The sequence below is a fragment of the Hyperoodon ampullatus genome (assembly GCF_949752795.1).
Source record: "Hyperoodon ampullatus genome assembly, chromosome: 2".
Taxonomy (NCBI): Eukaryota; Metazoa; Chordata; class Mammalia; order Artiodactyla; family Ziphiidae; genus Hyperoodon; species Hyperoodon ampullatus.
In genome coordinates, this window is record NC_136915.1 from 142,247,668 (window position 1) to 142,271,598 (window position 23,931).

Below are 23,931 nucleotides of genomic sequence, written 5' to 3' on the forward strand. Positions count from 1 at the left end.
GTGTTTGACTTGCTTGATTATCCTCTCTAAAAATATATATATTATTCCCTTTAGTGACTGATGGGGAAGTAGCATTGCTTTCTGGAGGATATTTTGGTAATATGTATTTTGCTTCAAACATGTACATTCCTTTGACCTAGAAAATCCACTTATAAGAACTTATCCTAAGGAGTCAGCAATGTGTACTGATATTTACTTACAAGGATGCTAGTTATAGGGTTATAGTAACCCAAAAAATTAGCAACAACTTAAATTCCAACCAGTGTGCTAGTAAGATAGATAGGACCGTACAACGAAATACTGTATCAGCTTTTGTAACGCATATATTTTAGAAATATATTTGGAAATAGGTTACATAATAGGTTATATGATATTATAGATTTATTTTAAAAACATATTTATATTTATGGAATAGAAAAAAGACTAGAAGGATATATATTGAAATATTGTCTCTGGTTGGTAAGATGGTTATCTTATTTTTGTTTTCTTTTTTATAATTTTCTGTATATCCTGCTAGGAGCAAGTTTTGGTTTTATAATCAGATGACTAATGAATTTTTTTTAATTAAAAGTAGCATTTACATTAAGAGCCTCTGCTAAATTTGGATAAGACTTAAAAGAGTTAATCACCAACAGTCTTCCTTTATATTTTATTAATACATGCACATTCATCTCTTCAGCTGCTCTTATGAAGCCTTCAGAATTCCAGGATTACTCATTGGAAAAGGAGATTAGAGAATAGAAAGCATATAGTCTTTAATTCACTGATTGAAAGTAGTAGGTGTGGCAATAATTGAGGAAGAGAAATATATGAGTAAAGACAGTTCCTATTTGTGCTTTTGAAAGTTGGCATTTTTTTCTTATTTAATTGATGACCAGTAAACATTTTTTTTTTTTTTTTTTTTTTTTTGTGGTACGCGGGCCTCTCACTGCTGTGGCCTCTCCCGTTGCGGAGCACAGGCTCCGGACGCGCAGGCTCAGCGGCCATGGCTCACGGGCCCAGCCGCTCCGTGGCATGTGGGATCTTCCCAGACCGGGGCACGAACTCGTGTCCCCTGCATCGGCAGGCGGACTCTCAACCACTGCGCCACCAGGGAAGCCCACCAGTAAACATTTAATAGTTTATGTAGAAGCAGTTTTTCACATACCAGGCTTCAATATGGTATACTTGTGATTTGTGATGTTTAAAAATACCAAATTAGTGCAATAGGAAAGTCTGAAGGACCTATCTAGATGTATCAGGGTGTGAATAGGGAAATACGTCTTTTTCAGATTAGCATTTACCTCTTCCTCCAGAAGTGATGACCTGGCTTGAGATCAAATATCTCAACCAATACTGATGGATTTTTATGTTAGTATCTCCATCAATTTTGGATCTTAAACAAATTAGAGAAACTGGCCAAAAAAGACCTTAAGAATTTATTTAATCCTGTTTCCACCTGTCTGCTACCACAACCACATGTGACTTGTTCTGAAAAAGGTTATAATTTTTAAGAGCTAGTCCTAGAGCAGGAGTTGCAAACCCAAATGCCTTCAGGGACCAGGGAGGCATTGTCAATGAGAGAGGTGACTTCACGTGGTGACTGTGGTGAACTGAAGGGTGTACTCACCATCTAAAAGGAGTAGCCCCTTGGTACCAGTAGATGGTAACAGTGCAGGAGTGTATGACCAATGGTGTGACATCGGAATTTGGGGGTGGGGGGTGGTGGGAAGAAGCTGGAGAATCGGATTATTCTGTTTATTTCACCATACAAGACTATATATTCTTAACATATTCTTAATGCTGACATTAAGAATTTAAAAAAATATTATTAGACCAAAAAAAAAAAGAAAAAAAGAAAAGAAAACTGCAGGCTTCTAACTTGCAGTTTATTGACCCTAGAGGAGTGTAACAGACTTTTAAACTTTGAGTTGTTATAAAAGTTATTATATAGTTAGTGGGACTTCCCTGGTGGTGCAGTGGTTGGGAGACCACCTGCCAACGCAAGGGACACGTGTTCGAGCCCTGGTCTGGGAAGATCCCACATGCCACAGAGCAACTGAGTCCATGCACCACAACTACTGAGCCTGCGCTCTAGAGCCCACGAGCCACAACTACTGAGTCCGCGCACCACGACTACTGAAGCCCGTGCGCCTAGAGCCTGCGCTCCACAGCAAGAGAAGCCACCGCAATGAGGAGCCCGCGCACTGCAACAAAGAGTGGACCCCGCTCGCCGCAACTAGAGAAAGCCCGAGCACAGCAGCAAAGACCCAACACAGCCAAAAATTAAAAAAAAAAAGATACTATTTTTTAAAAAGTTATTATATAGTTAGTGAAGAGTGAATATCCATCATGTCCAGATTCTATTCCAAGCACCAGGAATACAGAAGTGGAAAAGATGAATGACCTGTTGTGATGTAAACACAAAATAGTTTCAGCTGCTCATTAATGTTATGGAAAGATAGAACAGTTTTGTCATTGTGATGATGACCTGAGTGAGCTGCTTAGGTAGAGTGATCAGGGAAGGCCTCACTGAGTGGGTGACATTTGAGCTGAAACTGGTTGCTGAAGAAGAGGCAGCAATCTAGAGGAAGGATATTCCAAGCAGGAGGAATAACAAGTACAAGAGCACTCAGAAACGTGAACAGGTCATCTATACATACCTAATACACCTTTTGCCTTATCCCTGAAAGACATTTACAACTTACTTTTTCTTATCAAATGTGAGGCTGATATCAGAGCAGTAGTTTTGAAACTATTTGGTATCAGAATCCCTTTATACTCTTCAAACGTTATTGAAGTCCTCAAAGAGCTTTTTTTGTTTATATGGATTATTATATCAACTGATAGTTACTGTATTAGAATGAAAATGCCTAAATTTTAAAAATATTTATTAGTTCATTTAAAAAGTAACAAATTCTTAATATGTTAACATAATACCTTTATGAAAATAATTATTTTCGAAAACAAAAATCAATTTTGTGGGAAGAGTGGCCTTATTTTACATTTTTACAAATCTCTTTAATGTCTGGCTGGATTCTCATATCTGATTCTGTGTTCACTGTTTCTGTTGCAATGTTATTTTGGTTAAAATATGTGAAAAAAATCCAGCCTCACACAGATATATAGTTGGAAAAGAGAGGAGTGTTTTTAAAGGCTTTATAGGTAATTATGGATGTTTTTCTTTGATACTATACCAAAACTAGAAAAGTGTTGGTTCTTAAACGTTAATTGCCCTGTGAACTCTAAAACCACCAGTGAATATGTACTGTTACATTGAGAGCCATTGGCCTCTCTTACCCGTGTATGGTTTTATAACTTAGATATTGGTCTTCTGGAAAATATTGGTTCACTGTGTTATGCAGGTCTTCCAAATGTTGACCTTTTTCATTGTAAAATATCAAAGGATCACATTTATTACTATCACCACTGATCTCATCGGAAGGTCTTTAAATATTAAGCTGTCAAGCTCATGGTGACAGATACAAGTTTTCTGAAATGCTAATTTTTGCTTAGAAGCTAAGATTGGCAAAAAATTTTCCCAGTTACTTTCCTTAAAGTTACAAGCTTACTTTATTCATCTTTTTAGAAAATATCTCCAAATAGCCAACTCTGAATAATTATGGAATTTCATGAAAAAAAAAATGGGTAGTTCACCTCGAAACTCAAATGACTGCATGGTACTTTTCCTGCAGACAACCACTGTGTACTTAATGTGTGCTTTCCATTTTGTCAGAGAATATTAAATAATATCTTAATGGCAGAAAATGTTTTATATAGACATCTGAACTGCAGAGGGGAAGTATTCCATGCCCTGTGTATAATTTATCATGACTAAAAGAGCCAAGTTAGATCATATGATCTGTATCATATTTCCTTACATGTTATATAATGTTTTATCCCAAACATTCATGTTATTAATAACTTTTGCAACATTCAGTGATACTTCAATTGCAACAGACTCAAAAGCAACGCCTTGGAAAATACTTTACACATATATAATATTTTTTAAATGCCTACTTTGTTTTTAATTTTTATTTTATTTTTTAAATTGAAGTATAGTTTGTTTACAATGTTGTGTTAGTTTTAGGTGTATAGCAAAGTGATTCAGTTATGCATATATATATCTATTTTTCAGATTCTTTTCCCATATAGGTTATTACAAAATATTGAGTATAGTTCCCTGTGCTATACAGTAGGTCCTATTTGTTATCTATTTTATATATAGTGTTGTGTATATGTTAACCCCAAACTCCTAATTTATCCCTCCTCCCCCTCTCCCTTGGTAAACACAAGTCTATTTTCCATGTCTGCGGGTCTATTTCTGTTTTGTATATAAGTTCATCTGTATCATTTTTTTTGATTCCACATTTAAGCTATATCATATTTGTCTTTTTCAATCTGGCTTACTTCACTTAGTATGACAATCTAGGCCCATCCATGTTGCTGCAAATGGCATCTTTCATTCTTTTTTATGGCTGAGTAATGTTCCACTGTATATATATACCACGTCTTCTTTATCTGTTCATCTGTTGATGGACATTTAAGTTGTTTCCATGTCTTGGCTGTTGTAAATAGTGCTGCAGTGAACATTGGGGTGCATGTATCTTTTGAAATTATGGTTTTCTCTGGGTATATGCCCAGTAGTGAGATTGCAGGATCATATGGTAGCCCTATTTTTAGTTTTTTAAGGAGCCTCCATACTGTTCTCCCTAGTAGCTGCACCAATTTACCTTCCCAGCAGCAATATAGGAGGGTTCCCTTTTCTCCACACCCTCTCCAGCATTTATTATTTGTAGACTTTTTGATGATGGCCATTCTGACTGGTGTAATGTGATACCTCATTGTAGTTTTGATTTGCGCTTCTCTAGTAATTAGCGATGTTGAGCATTGTTTCATGTGCCTTTTGGCCATCTGTATGTCTTCTTTCTTCTTTGGAGAAATTTCTATTTAGATCTTCTGCCCATTTTTTGATTGGGTTGTTTGTTTCTTTGATATTGAGCTGTATGAGCTGTTTGTGTATTTTGGAGATTAATCCTTTGTTGCATCGTTTGCAAATATTTTCTCCCATTCTGTAGGTTATCTTTTTGCTTTGCATATGGTTTCCTCTGCTGTGCAAAAGCTTTTAAGTTTAATTAGGTCCCATTTGTTTATTTTTGTTTTTATTTCCATTACTCTAAGAGATGGATCCAAAAAGATTTATGTCAAAGAGTATTCTGCCTGTTTTCCTCTGCGAGTTTTATAGTATCTAGTCTTACATTTAGGTCTTTAATCTAAAAAAAACGGCCACTTTTAAATAATTTGGCTCTTAGTAAGATTCTATCCATATTTCCTACTGCGTTTCTACTACTTCATACTTACTCTGTTTTTCTAAAATTCAGAATATTTGGTATATATTTTATTGTTTACGTAAGTGATCGCTTGTGTGTTGAAAGCTTCTCTTAATTAAAAGTGTGTCCTAAAACATTGTAGACTGAGATAGTGACCTTGAGTCTTTCAGACAGTGTCATTTAGTAATGCAAATTGCAACAATGCTCATAAATCAGAGCATCTTTCCTTGAAAATCATGTGGGAACAGTGTTGGCATAAGCCCACTGCTGTTTGGAGTTTTGGTTTCAGTTGCATTTCTTACCCCACCCCTGGCACCTGACCTTAGGAATATTAGTTACGATTTGGAGTATTGCATTTCTCCTGTGCTTACTGTGTTCTGTTTCTTTTAAGTCCTCGGAAAACTGAAGCAAATTTAATTGTTTGGTTTTAAAGATTTTGCTGTTTTCTCTTTCCAAAGGGATTTTGCTGTAGGAATCTGTAACAAAATCAGTGAAATGATTCAAGGTATGTGTGCTTCATTTGGTATTATGAAGTAACTTAATGGGATCTATATTAATAATAGCTGCTAACATTTATTAAGTACTTACTGTGTGCTAGTCACTATTCATTCATTTATTCATTCAAATAATGTTTATTAAGTGTCTTCTAAATGCCAGAACTATTCTAGGTGCTTAGGATACAGTAGTACACAAAACAAAGCCCTTGCCCTCATGTAACTACATTCTAATGGTGGAAGGGTTGGTGGTGGCAACAGATAAGTAAATTTATGATGTATCAGGTGCTGTGGAGAACAAGTGCAGTAAGAAGTATAGAGAGTCCCCAGAGCAGATGGCAGGATAGAAGGGGGGAAGTTACTGTTTTATATATGTTGATCAAGGAAGACTTCTGATAAAGTGATATTTGAGTGAGAAATGCAGATATTTATGGGGAAAACATTCTGACCTGGGGGAGAGCTGTGCTGTTAGGAGCTCTGGGACTCTCTTCACTCTGCTAGTGTCCCTCCAGTATCTTCCAATTGCAACGAAACTCAAATCCAAATTCCTCACTGTAGCCTACAAAGCCTTAGTATTCTAATCTCATCTTCCATACTGTGCTTCACATGTACTACCCCATTTACCCTCATAATATTCATAAAAGGAAGATCTGAGGTTACAGCATTGCACAGCTCTAGAGAACATGCCTTTCTTTGTGTATTTCTAGATGACATATCTTTGAATTGTGCAATTTGGCAGACTTGGATAGGTAATACTACTACCTCTATTTTATGGAAAAGGAAATGGAGCCACAATAAAATCACTTAATTGAAGACCAAGATACAGTGGTTGAGCTTTGTCCTGTTTCCGTTTATTCCTTTGTCTTTTTTCCCTGCTGCCAGAAAAGGGCTGTCCTGCAGAAAGCTATCATTAGAAGGAAGCATCACTCATTCATTGAGCAGGTTTTTATTGAATGCCTGCTGTATCAGACAAGATCTCAGCAGGAAACAGATGTCACACTTGAGCTGAGATAATTCATGTAGGGTTTAATGAAGCAACCATTTACAAAGGTGTGGGCAGGGTAAACTATAGGGGATGATGTAGTCCTATACCCCTCTATGGTACAGGAGAGGGAGTGGTTACCAGAACCTGGAGTCACATCAAGAGGGCCACTTTGAAAAACTGACCTTCAGAATGATGTGACCTGATGTGACCCTGCCGAGAAGGAGCCAAGGAATAAATACTCGGTCCTGAGCATTCTTCTGTTCCCCTCTGCTGGGGCTCTCCACCCAGAGAGATGGCAAATAGCAAGGGAGTTGTTGTAAGCTATAGAGGTAAGCCTCCTAGGGTGCTGGAGGATTCTGTATAGCTTGAGTGGTGGCTCTATTCATATGTAGAAATCCATTAATATGCATACTTAAGATTCATTTTTGTTCCATAAGTTTTATCTGTGAAAAATTAAAGTAGGGACTTCCCTGGTGATGCAGTGGTTAAGAATCCGCCTGCCAGTGCAGGGGACACGGGTTCAAGCCCTGGTCTGGGAAGATCCCACATGCTGCGGAGCAACTAAGCCCATGCACCACAACGACTGAGACTGCACTCTAGAGCCCATGAGCCACAACTACTGAGCCCGCGTGCCACAATTACTGAAGCCTGCGTGCCTAGAGCCCGTGCTCTGCAACAAGAGAAGCCACCACAGTGAGAAGCTTGCGCACCACAACGAAGAGTAACCTCTGCTCACTGCAACTAGAGAAAGCCCGCGCACAGCAACGAAGACCCAGTGCAGCCAAAAATAATTAAATAAAAACAAATAAACAAATAAATTTAAAATGAAAGTAAATGAACAGGAATTAGGAGGTAGAAAGAGAGACAGGGAGAAAAACACAGGGGTAGGAATGGGGGCAAGGTGGAGGAAGATTGGAGTTCAAGATACAGAAGTGGTGAGCAAGTTTTAGGAATAAAGTATCCTTAAATTAAATTTTAAGCTGCTTGTGTTTCTGCAAAGTAAAATCTTGAGTCTCCCTAAGCCTTCAGTAAAAATATCTATAAACACAAAGAGTCCCTCTGACTGCTGGATTGAGAATAGACTTGCAGAGGAGAAGAGGGGGATATGCGACAGGAGTCTGCCATGGGGAAAGGCCTAAGTAGAGACAATACTTAGGACACTTTTGCAATGGTCTAGTCAAGAGATGGTGGTGGAAATGGACCAATGTGATAGCAATGAAGGTGGAAAGACTGTCAGATCTGGGTTATATTTTGAAGATCAAAACCAACAAGATTTGTTGATAAATTTGGATGTGGGTGTGAGAGAAATAAGGGAATCAAGAAAGACTCCAAGTTCTGAGGAGCTGTAATGATGGAGTTGTCATATCCTGAAATGGGAAAAGTTGGAGGGGCAATTTCGTAGCAAAGATCAGAAGTTCTCTTTGGGCTGTATTAAGTATAAAATACATCTGAGACATCCCATTGGAGATGACCAGAGGTAATGGGATATACACATCTGAAGTTCAGGGAGCAGGGAGGCGAGGGGGAGGCAGTCTTTAAAAGCATATATAGCTGGTAATAGAAGCCATGGGTTTATACAAGCTCACTCAGGGAAAGTACATAGGGTAAGAAGATAATATATTACCAAGCCCAAGGAATACCAGAAATTAAAGTGTGGATCAAGAGGAGAATACAAAGAGATTGAGAAAGGACAAAAACCAGGAGGAGTGTGAAAAAGCAGAAGCTATTGAGAAAGAGTTTCAAAGATAGACTGGTCATTCAAATGCATTCAGTACCTTAAGGATCAAAACAATAATAACATAAGCCTGATACGATCCTGCAGAGAGAAAACCAGGGAGTAAATGCTCTGACCGCATTCTTCTCCCTCCCATCTCCTGGGACTCTGCTTTGGCTAAACTCAAAGAGAGGCCAAATAGTAAGGGACTTAGTTGATGTAAGCCATTGTTGGATGTTGAAATGATATTTACTTATTCCACTAACAGTTACTTCACAGTGGCAAAACCAGTGATCAGCAGAGATAAATTAGCTTTTGACATATGTGTAGTACTTTATGATTGACAGTTTTTTGTTCACTGTCACCTCAAAGCCGGGCTGTAGAAGAAAAGACTTTTTTTGTCTATGTAGCTCCAATGTTGACAGGAAAAGATGCTTTGGAATTAATCCTCATGGAGTTCCAGCTTTGTATGCTGTAAAGAAAGGCATTGCTACACAAAGTTCAGAGAGTTTCAAAACTGCTCCATACACAGTCTGTTCACATCCTGATCATGACTTAAAATTGAAGGAAATAATTAAAATTGTAAATATAATCAAATAATCACCACTGAGTTTGTATATATACGTGTGTATATGTATACATGTATGTGTATATCTTTTAGTATCCTTTGGGAAGAAACAGGCAGCAAATATGACTGCTTTCTACTGTGCCTTTTAAGGGCATTTTCTACTATCAGCATGTAGTTTAATAAGCACCCACAACTTAATGTTAGGATACATACTTTTGAAAAAAACCTATTGAACTTGTTGATTAGCTCTAGTATATAATTAGCTTTAATGTTATAACCATAATACTAGTATACTACTTGTTTTATTTATTTATTTATTTATTTTGTGGTACGCGGGCCTCTCATTGTTGTGGCCTCTCCCGTTGCGGAGCACAGGCTCCGGACGCGCAGCCTCAGTGACCATGGCTCACGGGGCCAGCCGCTCCGCGGCATGTGGGATCTTCCCAGACCGGGGCACGAACCCGTGTCCCCTGCATCGGCAGGGGGACTCTCAACCACTGCGCCACCAGGGAAGCCCACTATTTGTTTTTAAATGGTCATTTTGCTAATTGAATCAGACCTTTTAACTGTGAACTATTATCCAGGATGATGATCAGAGATTCTAAGCATTCTTTCTGTATCTAGGTCTAGCCACGCCAGTAGACTTGAAGCTGAAGTTGATCCCTATCCTGCAGCACATGCACCATGATGCAATATTGGCATCCAGTGCTCGTGAGCTATTACAACAGCTAGTCACATCCTATCCTTCCAACAAAATGGTGATTGTTTCTTTGCACACCTTTACTCTGCTTGCAGCTTCATCTTTGGTTGATACGCCTAAGCAGGTAATGTCAATTTTCTTTAACTGCCTTTTCAATAAACTTGCGTATTAAGTATACACTAAAAAATAAGTAACCCGTAAGTTTTGATAACATTAAGATCCCTTTCTCTGATAAAGATCAGAGAAGGTTTCATTTCCTTTTGCTTGCTTTTTCCCTCTGTTCATAGTGCTGATTCTTAGGAGCCTTGAGAGAAATGAGGGGGAGGTGGGGGTACATGGCAGAGCATGGAGTTGGCGGGGAAAAAAAAGGGAAGAATTGAGTGTTTGAGGCCAGGTCTTGTGCTGGAACCTTGCAAGTTAAATGATAGTATATTTCTATACAAGAGGAGAAAGAGGCCCAAACATGGGCACATAGCAAATAAATGACAGGGCTGTAATTCGAAATGAGCCCTGTCTCAAATGTAAGTTTCACTAACTTACACTGCATCCCTAATGATAATTTCAGTGACAGTATCATTCATGGAGTGACTTATTTCCTTTGTAGATTCAGCTTCTATTGCAGTATTTGAAGAATGACCCCAGGAAAGCAGTAAAGAGACTTGCTATTCAAGATCTGAAATTACTTGCCAGTAAAACACCACATACTTGGAGTAGGGAAAACATTCAGGTATGCAGAACTTTGAACATTAATATTTTATATAGAAAAATAATATAGCATTATAATAGAGCATATTGTTTTGCTTTACATTTTTATATTGTGTTGGCCAAAATGTTTGTTTGGTTTTTTCTGTAAGATCGCTCTAGTGGCACTTAGTTGTCTTTAACTTCATTTGAAACAATTTTGTTAGATTGTATGTGACAGCTGTCATATCAGCATACATTTAATACAAGACTTATCAAAATTGGTGAATTTTTGTGTAGCCATTTTAATATTGAAGACGGAAGAAAAAAGCAACATTTTTGACCTATTATGCTTTATTATTTCAAGAAAGGTAAAAACGCAAAAAAAGATTTGTGCAGTGTATGGAGAAGGTGCTGTCACTAACTGAATGTGTCAAAAGTGGTTTGTGAGGTTTCGTGCTGGAGATTTCTCGCTGGACGTTGCTCCATGGTTGAATATCCCAGTTGAAGTTGATAGCCATCAAATCGAGACATTAATTGAGAACAATCAACATTATACCCCACAGAAGATAGCTGACATACTCAAAATATCCAATCAAGCATTGAAAATCATTTACACGAGCTTGGTTATGTTAATCGCTTTGATGTTTGGGTTCCACATAAGTTATATTTCCACATGCGATTCTCTACTTAAACGTAACAAAAACATTCCGTTATTAAAACAAGTTGTGTATACGTATAGCTGATTTCACTTTGTTATACAGCAGAAACTAACACAACATTGTAAAGCAATTACACTACAATAAAGATGTTAAAAAAAAAAAAACAAAACACAGGGCTTCCCTGGTGGCGCAGTGGTTGAGAGTCTGCCTGCCGATGCAGGGGACATGGGTTCGTGCCCCGGTCCGGGAAGATCCCACATGCCTTGGAGTGGCTGGGCCCGTGAGCCATGGCCGCTGAGCCTGCGTGTCCGGAGCCTGTGCTCCGCAACGGTAGAGGCCACAACAGTGAGAGGCCCGCGTACCGAAAAAAAAAAAAATTGTGACAGGCGATGAAAAGTGGATACTGTACAATAATGTGGAATGGAAGAGATCATGGGGCAAGTGAAATGAACCACCGCCAACCACACCAAAGGCCGGTCTTCATCCAGAGAAGGTGATGTGTATATGGTGGGATTGGAAGGGAGTCCTCTATTATGAGCACCTTCCGGAAGACCAAAGGATTAATTGCAACAAGTACTATCCCAGTTAGACCAACTGAAAGTAGCACTTGACGAAAAGTGTCTAGAATTAGTCAGTAGACTAATCTTTCATCAGGATAATGCAAGACAGAATGTTTCTTTGATGACCAGGCAAAAACTATTACAGCTTGGCTGGGAAGTTCTGATTCATCCGCTGTATTCACCAGACAGTGCACCTTCGGATTTCCATTTATTTTGGTCTTTACAAAATTCTCTTAATGGAAAAAATTTCAATTCCCTGGAAGACTGTAAAAGGCACCTGGAACAGTTCTTTGCTCAAAAAGATAAAAAGTTTTGGGAAGATGGAATTATGAAGTTGCCTAAAAAATGACGGAAGGTAGTGGCACAAAAGGGTGAATATGTTGTTCAGTAAAGTTTTTGGTGGAAATCAAAAAGGTGTCTTTTAGTTTTACTTACAAGCGGAAGACACTTTTTGGCCAACCCAATATTATCTTTGTCTTTTTCTAAGTGTTTCAATCTAAAAAATTTCTAAGAGCATTGTTGATATTGGTGGCAGAAGTTAGAAGTGGCAAAGTAAATATATAAAACTTCTTTCTTTTTTTTCCAGTTTTATTGAGATAAAATTGACGGAGCATTATATAAGTTTTAGGTGTACAGTGTAATGATTTGACGTACATCATGAAATTATTACACAATAAGTTTAGTGAACATCCATCATCTCATAGATACAAAATTAAAGAATTTTAAAGATATTTTTTTGTGTGATAAGAACTCTTAGGATTTACTTTCTTAACAACTTTCATACATAACCTAACAACAGTGTTAATTATATTTATCATGCTATACATTACATTCCTGGTACTTATTTATCGTATAACTGAAAGTTTGTGCCTTTTGCCTGCTTTCATCCAACTACCCCGTGCCTCTGGTAACCACAAATCTGATCTCTTTTTCTATGAGTTTGTTTGTATGTTTGTTTGTTTGTGTGCTTGCTTTTGAAGTATAACTGAGCTACAACACTGTTAGTTCCTGTTATACAACATAGTAATCTTTTTCTATACATTTCAAAATGATCACCATGATAAGTCTAGTTATGCTGTGTCACCATTCAAAGATATTACTTAGTTATTGAAAAATTTGCATCCTTTAATGTTTAGGTTTGTTTTAGTGAATTAGACTTGCCTCTCAGTTTCTTTTTAATTGTCCCATAGCAGCACCAAGGCTAATTGAGAAGCCCAGTTAAATTGTTTATTTTATTCTTGTTTCCTTTACTCAATTTAGGGAGAACAGTTTTGGTGCTGACTGTATTTATTAGAGAAAGGTACTGAATGGGTAACTTAGCGAACTGTATTTTTCCTTTTCACACAGAGGAAAAGACATTCTTAAGTTTTCTTTTGTAAATACAAGAACAGATCTCAGTCTCTAGACTTTTAATGTGACATCTTTTATAGCATTTCCTAGGTTAAATTAATGTTTTATATTTATTTTTTCTCAAAGTGGAACCCTATTTGTTTACCCATTACTGATGACAGATGCACCACTTTTAAAAAAATGCTGTTTAGGGGGCTTCCCTGGTGGCGCAGTGGTTGGGAGTCCGCCTGCCAGTGCAGGGGACGCGGGTTCGTGCCCCGGTCTGGGAGGATCCCACATGCCGCGGAGCGGCTGGGCCCGTGAGCCATGGCCGCTGAGCCTGCGCGTCCGGAGCCTGTGCTCCGCAGCGGGAGAGGCCACAGCGGTGAGAGGCCTGCGTACCGCAAAAAAAAAAAAAAAAAGTGCTGTTTAAAGTGAAATGGAAAATTGTCAGAAATAAATCTTACTTTCATGGATTTTATTATCTCTTGGTATGATCATAGCTACAGTGTAACAAAAACCTTTGAATTTCAGATTATGAAAACTGAGCTGCTGTGTTTGTTTGTTAGTTTGCAATTTTCTAAACATGTTTTGGTATATTATGATTGATAGTCACAAATATCCCAAGACATAAGGACAGTAATTAGTATTTGCACTTAATAGATGAGCAAATTAGGGTTCAGAGAGACTTAATATGCTTAAGAGAGCTTCTTAAGAGGACTTAATTAAGAATTAAGAGAGCTCTGTCCTTGGTGTTTTTTTCTACTAAACATATTATCCAAGAAGAGAATGTGCTCAGTCACTTTAGGGAACCAAACCAAGTGAGAGCATTTTATTATTCTATCTCATTTCTTACCTTATTTTGAGATAAATCACACATACAAAAAAGTATGTACAATGTATATTTAATAGTTTAAATAGGGCCTCCCTGGTGGCGCAGTGGTTGAGAGTCCGCCTGCCGATGCAGGGGATACGGGTTCGTGCCCCGGTCTGGGAGGATCCCATATGCCGCGGAGCGGCTGGGCCCGTGAGCCATGGCTGCTGAGCCTGCGCATCCGGAGCCTGTGCTCCGCAACGGGAGAGGCCACAACAGTGAGAGGCCCGCATACCACAAAAAAAAAAAAAAAAAAAAAAAAAAAAAAAAAAAAAATAGTTTAAATAATAATTGTAAATCAAAACTCATGTAACCACCATCCAGCTAGAAAGAGAACACTGCAAAATCACAGAACCCTGCTTCCTTCTCTCAGATGGTTCTCCCTGATCAAAGCCTTAATACCCACGCAATGGAAACCACTGTTTTGACCTTTGTGATAATCATTTCTTTGCTCTTTATAGTTTTACCACCTATATATATGCCTCCCTAAAAATATTGTTTAGTTTTGTTTGTTTTTACTTCTTTTGCTCAACATTATACTGATGAGACTCATTCATGTGGTTGCATGTTTTTTTCCTTTAATTGCTATACAGTTGTCCCTTGACATCTTTGGGGCGTTGGTTACAGTACCCCCTGCTGAGTACCAAAATCCTCAGATGCTCAAGTTCCTTGTATAAAATGGTATAGTTTTTGCATATAACGTATGTATATCCTCCTATATACTTTAAATCATCTTTAGATTACTTACAATACCTAATACAATGTAAATATTATGTAAGTAGTTATAAATAAAATGTAAATGCAATGTAAATAGTTGCCCTTTCCATGCTCTGAAATGGTTAAGAGCTATGACATAAGAATTTTCTGTCTTCTGAGGGTATAGCTTTAAAAGTGCCATAAGTCCATCTGAACCTGGAACTTCTTCCAGGAATAGAGTTTTCAGAATATTTCCAACTACTTACATGGTTATTGTCCTATCAAAGTTTTCTACCTCTTGAATCAGTTTTGATAATTTGTTTTCCATTTAATTTATTTTGCAGATTCATTAGTATCAGTATAAAGAACCTTTATAATTTTTAGTATCTCTGTGTTTAAAATTTTATCTTTATTTTATTCTTACTATTGTGTTTGTGTTTATATTCCCCTTTTCTTGCCAGAAGCACGGCTTTCTTGTGCCTTTCAAGTGGTTGGTACATTTATTTTTATTCTTCTGTTTAATAATGAAAGCAGGGCTTCCCTGGTGGCGCAGTGGTTGAGAATCTGCCTGCTAATGCAGGGGACACGGGTTCGAGCCCTGGTCTGGGATGATCCCACATGGCGCGGAGCAACTAGGCCCGTGAGCCACAACTACTGAGTCTGCGCGTCTGGAGCCTGTGCTCCGCAACAAGAGAGGCCGCCATAGTGAGAGGCCCTCGCACCGCGATGAAGAGTGGCCCCCGCTTGCCACAGCTAGAGAAAGCCCTTGCACAGAAATGAAGATGCAACACAGCAAAAATAAATTAATTAATAAACTCCTACCCCCAACATCTTCTTAAAAAAATAAAATAAAATAAAAAATAATGAAAGCACTTAAGGCTATTAATTTTTCTCTTAGTGCAGGTTGGCCACATTCCATAAATTGCAACTTTCAGTGTTCCCATTGCCATTAACTTGAAATGCACTTTTTGAGTCAGATTTTGTGGTATAATTTATTTACAGAAACTTTTCTAGGTACACAGTTCTAGATATGCAGTTCAAATTTTGACAGATGTATACAGTTGTGTAACTACCACCACAATTATGATATAGAACATTTTCAAATCACTCCAGAGTTTCTTCAGGCCCCTCTAGTCAGTCTTTCCCCTAACCCCTGACTAGTACTGAACTGATTTCTATCCCTATAATTTTGCCTTTCCAAAATATAAATGGAATCATACAATATGTAGCCTTTTGGGTATGGGTTCTTTTGCTTAACATAATGCTTAGCATAATTCATCCATGTTGTTACATGAAGCAGTCGTTTGTTCCGTTTTACTGCTGAGTAATATCCCAGTATATGGACCATAGTTTATTTATCCGTTGACAGCTTCATGGACATTTGAATTGTTTCCAGTTTTTTGGGTTTGTTTTTTTTTTTTGCTATTATAAATAAAGCTTTTATTGTACGGATCTTTGTAGGACATTTCTTGGGTAAATACCTAGGAGTAGAATTGTTGGGTTGTGTGGTAAATGTATGTTTAACTTTGTAAGAAACTGCCAAACTGTTTTCTATAATGGCTGTACCATTTTACATACTCACCGGCAATGTATGAGTTGTTCTTTATCCTTGCTAGCACTTTTTATTGTATGGTTTTGTAATTTTAGCCTTTTGAATAGTTGTGTAGTGGTATCCCATTGTGGTTTTAATTTGCATTTCCCTAATGACAAATGATGTTGAGCATCTTATAGGCTTGTCATCCAGATCTCTTCTTTAGTGAAATGCCTGCCTTTTTTTTTTTTAGGTTTTCTTCTTGTTACTGAGCTCCTTATATATTCCAGATACAAATACTTTTATCAGATGTGTATTTTGCAGATATTTTCTGCCAGTATGTGCCTTGAATACAGTATCTTTTGAAGAACAGAAGTTTTTTTGTTTTGATGAAATATAGTTTATCAATTTTTTTTTCCTTTTGGGGTTATATTTTTGTTTTTTATCTAGGAAGTCTTTACCTAACCCAAAGTCTCAAAGATTTTCTCATATATTTTCTTCTAGAAGTTTTATTGTTTTTATATTTAGCTCTATGTAATCCATTTTGAGTTGACTATTGTATATGGTGCAAGGTAAGAATGGAGGTGTGTTTGGATAGCCAGGTGTTCCAGCACCATTTGTTAAAAAGACTATCCTTTCTCTGTGAATTACCTTAGCATCTTTGTTGAAAATGAGTTGACCTTATCTGTATAGGTCTATTTCTGGATTCTGTTCTGTTCCTTTGGTCCGTGTATCTGTTCTTAAGCCAATAGCACACAATTTTGATTTCTGTAGCTTGGAATTCTGTAAGTCTTGGCATCAGGTAGTGTGAGTCCCCTACCTTTGTATTTCTTTATTTTGGATGTTCTAGGTCCTTTGCCTTTCCATACAAAATTTCGAACCAATTTGTCAGTTTCTACAAAAAAGTCTGCTAGGATTTTGATTGGTATTTGCATCTATAGATCAATTTGGAAAGAATTGACATCTTAATAGTATTGAGTTTTCTAATCTATGAACATGGCATATCTCTCCATTTATTTAAATCTTCCTCAATTTCTCATCAGTGGTTTTTAGTTTTTCAGCATACAAATTTTGCTCATATTCTGTGAGATATTCCTAGGTGTTTCATGGTTTTTGGTTGCAGAATCATCCCTTTGTATCACATCTGCTGATTCAACCAACCACCAATGACTCAAAAAAGTATTCCAAAAAAAATCCCAGGAAGTCCCCAAAAGCAAAACTTGAATTTGCCACCTGCCAGCAATTATTTACATAGCATTTACATTGTGTTAGGTATTAGAAGTAATCTAGAGATGATTTAAAGTATGTGGGAGGATGTGCGTATGCAATTTATATGCAAATACTACATCTTGAGCATCTGTAGATTTTGGTATCCACAGCAGGGAGTGGGGGGTCCTGGAACCCCTGCGGATACTGAGGGGTGACTGTATTGTAAATGATTTTGTTCTTTTAGTTTCCATGAGAGCAGTTTTGATTTCCTCTTTGACCATGGAATTAGTTTAAATAATGTTTTTATCCCCTTTTTTCTTATTCTTCTTTTATCCCATTTATTAAGATGTAACTGACATACATCACATACATAAGTTTAAGCATAATGGTTTGACTTACAAATATTATGAAATGATTAACACACTAAGTTTAGTTAGCATCCATCATCTCATATAGATAAAAAGAAAAACAAGAAAAAATTTTTTTTGCTTATGATGAGAACTCTTAAGATTTACTGTAACAATTTTCCTATATATCATACAGCAGTGTTAACTACAGTCATCATGTTGTGCATTAGATCCCTAGTACTTATTTTTCTTATAACTGGAAGTTTCTGTTTTTGACGTGATAAGCTTTTTATATTTGTAGTTGGAATTTTTGTTGTTGCTAACCTTTTGTTATTAATTCCTAATTTTAAGGTTTCTTTGTGGCGCAGTATAGGATAATTTTTTGTAAACAGTTCGTAGAATTTGAAAAGACGGTATATTTTCTATATAATGTAACATATATTAAGTAATACAGATAAATATATAATATATATATTATGTGTTAATATATATTTCAGTATAAAACTATATGAAATCTTATTGATACTACTCAAGTATACTATATCTTAAATTAGTTTCTCTTTTTGATCTGTGAAGTTTTGATATTCATTAGCTTCTCATGCCAATTTATATGTAACCATTTTAATTTAAAAATCTTAATGCTATCTTGTTCCACAGATAGAACTTTTATTAATGTAAAAGAATCCTCTCTCTTATTTAAAGCTGTTTTGGCCGCAAGTTCTTTATGTAATATTAATATTGCCTCTTGTTTATTTTTCTTTCCACGTATCTATCAGGTCTTTGCCAATTTTGTTATCCTCAACCTTTCTCTGTCATTTAGGTTTGATTCTTATAAATAGCATATAATTAGATTTACCTCTTTAGACTTCATCTGAGTCTTTTTTAGTAGTGTAACTTATTTACATTTATTGATGTAACTGAGTTCTTGTACTTCTTTTATAAACAGTCTTATTTTAGACTGTTTACAATGTGTCCTTTTTTGTTTCCTTTGTTTCATTACTTTGTTATTTTGATCAAGTTTTCACTGTTCCTTTATTCTCTAGTGAACTAAAAAGATTTTAGCATGGTAATTAAACATTATTCTTACTTTACCTACCTCTATATTTAATATATTAATATAAGAACTTGTGTATCTCTATTAAGAATGAAAAGTATGGTGGTTGGAATATTGCAAATTTTAGCAGGCTTAAATTCTCCTCTTTTCTACTCCCCTTCATTCCCTCCTCCCCCTGTATGTTGTTAAAATAATCTGAAATTTAATTACCAGTTATTTTTTTTATACTACGCAGTTATCGTATGAAATTTTTTTAATAATATTTGCATTGAACTTCACAAACACATTAATGGTTACTTAAGTGTTAACTGTTTTGTTGATTTCACAGCTTACGAGTATTTCTTCAATATACCACATCTTCCCTGAAGTTTTTTGTTCTGATTTATCTTTATCTTTCTTGTGGCTTTTTTCTTTGGTTCTTTTTAATTGAAAATACATGTTATTAAATATTTGTCTCTCCCACAAAGAATTTTTTCCCACTGTGCCTGAAATCTGAGCATATTGATTTTAATTAAATGGATGTGGTCAAATAATCATTTTTTCAAAGCCTGGGTGTATTTTTGAAAATATTGAAATAGAGCAGAAGAAAACAGTTCTAATGATTTAACCTTTACAAGGTAATAGCTTGTTGATTTCAAATTTAAATTTTACTCTCAGTCACCAAGAGTAATTATTTTTCTTCAAGGTTTTCCTCCCTCCTTCTTTTCTTTCTTCATTCTTTCCTTCCTTTCTTCCTCTCAGCCAGTCTTATCACTGCTGATTGATTTTTGAGTTTTGGTATTTCAGGTGCAAATTGTGTGCATTCTATTGCTATTTTTATGGGTGTGTTGGTAGGTATTATAATTCCCACCTGTAATCAGATATTCCAGGTTTAAAGCAAATACTTTCATTCCAAATGTCTTAAAAACCTGAAGGAAGGAAGGGCCTAAATCAAGGCCCAAGTATACGTATTATTGTTAAGGTAGTCAAAAATAATTTCATAGGAACAAAAATATTTTTTCATCTGTTTGTATTTCTCTTTGGATTTTTTTATATGTCTTGCTATAATATCCATTTGTGTTGATCAGTATTAATAGTTTACACTATTCTGGTGTTATTGTCTTATCTGAAGAGGTTGATTTATGCAACCTGTCTATTACACAGCAAAAGATTATTTGTTCTGGGTATTCTCAAAGGCATAATTTTATTTTTGAGTCGATCTCTCCTAAGATTTCTGATTGTATCTTACCTGATCCTAGGAGGAATGACAAGTTAAACATGAGAATTAGCTCTTTTAATAATCTTTTTTCTTTTTGTAGTTAGTACAATGGAGACAAAATTTAGAGGTATTGTGTCTCTGGCAGAGTACTTTTGTTTATTTTTTTTAATTGAAATATGGTTGACATACAATATTATATTAGTTTCAGGTATATAACATAGTGATTCAATATTTAAATACATTATGAAATGATCACCACAATAAATCTAGTAACCATTTGTCCTCATACAGAGTTTCTACAGTATTATTGACCATGTTTCTTATGCTGTACATCACATGCCATGACTTATTATATGACTGAAAGTTTGTACCTCTTAATCCCCTTCACAGAGTACTTTTAACATGACATTTTTCTTTATTTTGAAGATTATCAACTTTTTGCCATGCTTTTCTGGAACACATCCCTAGTGGCCAGTCCCATTCTAGAGTAGAGGAGAAGCCCCCATTTAGGAGCTGACCCAGAAAACAGTAATTCAGGGCAGAGCCTCAGTTGAGCAGTGAGTTAAACCAGCCTGGAGAGAGAAATTCAGACCAAATAGTCAGTGACAGTGACAGTGGTGGTGTGTGAGAAAGGGGGCTCCATTTGAAGAGTTAGATTTTTCCTTTTTGTTCATTTGAAAAATGGTCGTGGTAAGAACAGTTTTGTAATAGGTAACATCCTTGAAACAGAAACTTGAACCGTATTTCATCGTTGAAATATGACTGATGTGCTATTTCTGGGGAACTTTGATGTGCTCCGTTAAGCTTAGTACATTGAATTAATGGACCTTTAAACCAGTATGTAATTATAGGGAGCATTTTAGGTATCCAATACTGTGCAAAGTGACAGAAATGAGAAGATAACACTGTAGATAATTTTATAGATTTTCTAACACTTTGTTCAATTTTTTAAATGGTAAATCTTTTCTTCTTTAAAATTATTAATATCATCTTATGTAACATGTCTCAACCTTCTTGATTATTCCACAAAGTTAAATATCTGTTATACATAGAGCACTTTATAAGACATAATTTTGAATATGTGTAAATACAGGACATAACCTATGGGGCTATTTGGTTAATAATTTTATTCCCAAGTACAAACCAACAGTTACAAGGCAGAACAATGTAGGCAGTAAAAAGTGGATAAATGGAAGTAGCCTACGTACTTAAATAAATAAATTAAAACTGTAATATTACCTAATGGCAATGACTTTTTTTTTCTTTTGTAAAAAAGCTTTCTTTTGAACTTCAAAAATAGCATCTATATCTGCTTTTATATCTTCATTCCCTACTCTTTCTTTAACACACTTGCTTATAGGTCTGTTTCCTTATTACTTTGCTTAGTTACTTAAAAGGTCACCAGTGTTCTTCTTAATGCTAAATTCAGAGCCTTTTTCTGCCTTTAAATCTTTCCTTTTGATACATGGGACACTGTCAGCCTCCCCCTTCTTTGGTCCTTAACTGTCCTCACTTACTCTTCCCACTCTGAACTGCACCTTCTCTGGATTCTTCACTCCCCCTTTTCCTCAGAGTTGAATCTTTGAGTTGAATTCAGTCTAAGCTCTTTCTTCCATTTCTTCTCTGCCACTCTGAGGGCTTCCCTTAATATAAGCACATGCGTCCTCTAACAATCTAGTCCTCTTACCTGAGCTCAGTTGCTCTCCAGCATAGTAGCTTGCAGAGGTTGTGAAGTGCTTTGACTCTCAGTAGCTGTTTAATCTTACAGACAATAGATGTCACCGCCCACCTTTTATTTTAAACTTCACTTCCTTTCTTTGCCAATATATTCATGTGTCAAAATTCAAATGCTTCAAAAGGCTATATATTAAAGTATTTCCCACTTTTCTGCCATCCACTCAGCTCCTTTGCCCAGTGGTAACCAGTGTCTAATTTTTTATATGTTTTTCCAGAGGTGTATAAATTCTGTATAAAACTTTACCCCCATTTTACAGACAAAGAAGTTGAGACTCAAAGATTTCAGTAATTGGCTCAGATCACAGCGATGGTGAGCGTCAAAGCCAGAATTCTAATGAGAGTGTTCCAGTTAAAAATCTGCGACATCTCAGATTCCAAATGCCTGGTAGATATTTCCTCTCGGACTTCATATCTCTTCCTGTTTTCTGTTCTTACTCAAAAATTAGTTTATCCACATAAATTCTCAGTCTTTGTAAATGGAACCAACATTCTCTGGTCATCAGTTTTGAAATTTTATAATAATAATTGAATCCTTCTTGTTCATTCCCTCATATACAGTCTCCTTCAAAATGTCTCTCATATTTATCCTCTACCTCTCCATTCCTGCCACCAAGTTCTAGTTCAGGCCATCACCAATCACCACCTTCCTGGATTACTGCCATAAGCTACAGGATGGCTCCTTACCTCTCAACTTTCTTTGTTAACTTGTTCTGTTTACCATTGCCAGAATAATCTTCCCAACACGTTAGATGACGTTATTCCTCTCCAGTGGCTTCCTTTTTCCTTTCTCATCCTGTTTAAATTACTCTGCCTAACATTCAAGGCCCTCTATAATCTGGCCTAATCTTCCCTACTCAATATTTCTCTCTCTTAACCTTCATCCCGTTTGGATATATCTCCTCTTACCACAAATAAACGGTATTCATATTCTGGCCTTATTGCCCCAGTTCTTGTTTGTATCACATAGACTGTCTTCCCTTCCATTACTAAAAACCTAATTTGTGTTTCAAGTCCATTTCCATGCCTTCCACAGTAATGTTTGCTGCTGCTGCTGTTTTTGTTATTAACTAAGTTTTTCTTTCAATTGAAAAAGTATACATGCACGTGATAAAAATTAAACAGAGTTCATAGGTGTGCAGTGAGCAAAATATAAGTGTCTTCCATCTCTTCCCTCAGTTCTCTGTAGAGGTGATCACTATTACTAGTTTCTTAGGTATCCTTCCTGAATTTTTTCATCCACACGCAAGCATGTCTATGTCCCATCTTTTTTCTGTACAAATGCAAATATACTCTATTCATGTTAAGAACTTTTTGTCACTTAAGAGTGCATCTTGGGGGGGCTTCCCTGGTGGCGCAGTGGTTAAGATCCCACCTGCCATTGCAGGGGACACAGGTTTGAGCCCTGGTCTCGGAGGATCCCACATGCCACAGAGCAACTAGGCCCCTGCGCCACAACTGCTGAGCCTGCGCTCTAGAGCCCGCGAGCCACAACTACTGAACCCGAGTGCCACAGCTGCTGAGGCTCATGCACCTAGGGCCCATGCTCCACAGCAAGAGAAGCTGCCACAATGAGAAGCCCGCGCACTGCAATGAAGAGTGGCCCCCGCTCACCGCAACTAGAGAAGAGCCTGCACACAGCAGTGAAGACCCAACGCAGCCAAAAATACAATAAATTTTTAAAAAAAGAATGCATCTTGGGGAACATCTCATATTAGCACATAAATCTACTTCATTCTTTTACCAGCTGTGTGGTACTCTCTCTTTATTCCCAGTCCCCCACTGATGGACGTTAGAGTTTCCAGTATTTTTGTTGTTGCCATTTACATTGCTCCATTGACGAGTTTGTTAAAAAAAGTTGCCTTTGTGAACATAAATTTCTAAAAGAAGAATTCGGGGGCTCAGTGATATATATATATAAAAATTTTTTATATTTATTGCCAATTACCCATCAATGAGATTTATACCCTTTTAGCTTTCTATCAGCAGTGTGTGAGTGCCTATTTCCCCCACTCTGTTTTCAGTGTTATGTATTATTAAACTTTTTCTTGGCCAATCAGATTGGTGAAAGCAACTCATTTTAATTTAAATTTTTCAAATTATGAGTGAGGTTTAACATCTTATATTTTAAAAGCATTTATATAAATTCTGTGAACTACTGATTTTTCTTTTGGGCTGCTTGCCTATTTATTACTAAGAACTTTTTATATATTAAGATTATTGGGCCTTTGTTGATCTTACATGATATAAATTTTTTTCCCCAGTTTTGGCACTTATCTTTTCACT

The 23,931-nt window shown here is 36.6% G+C and overlaps 1 protein-coding gene across 1 annotated transcript in view; it reads left to right on the forward strand.

The window, feature by feature from the left end:
* The window catches only part of INTS7 (integrator complex subunit 7), a gene marked incomplete at its 5' end in the record, with an annotated part of 88,769 nt that overhangs the window by 13,982 nt on the left and 50,856 nt on the right, over positions 1-23,931 (forward strand). The window contains 3 exons of the mRNA XM_079697432.1: positions 5,768-5,814; positions 9,695-9,894; positions 10,375-10,497. Of these exons, the coding sequence (XP_079553558.1) occupies positions 5,768-5,814; positions 9,695-9,894; positions 10,375-10,497 (370 nt within the window). The remainder of the gene's footprint in view (positions 1-5,767; positions 5,815-9,694; positions 9,895-10,374; positions 10,498-23,931) is intronic.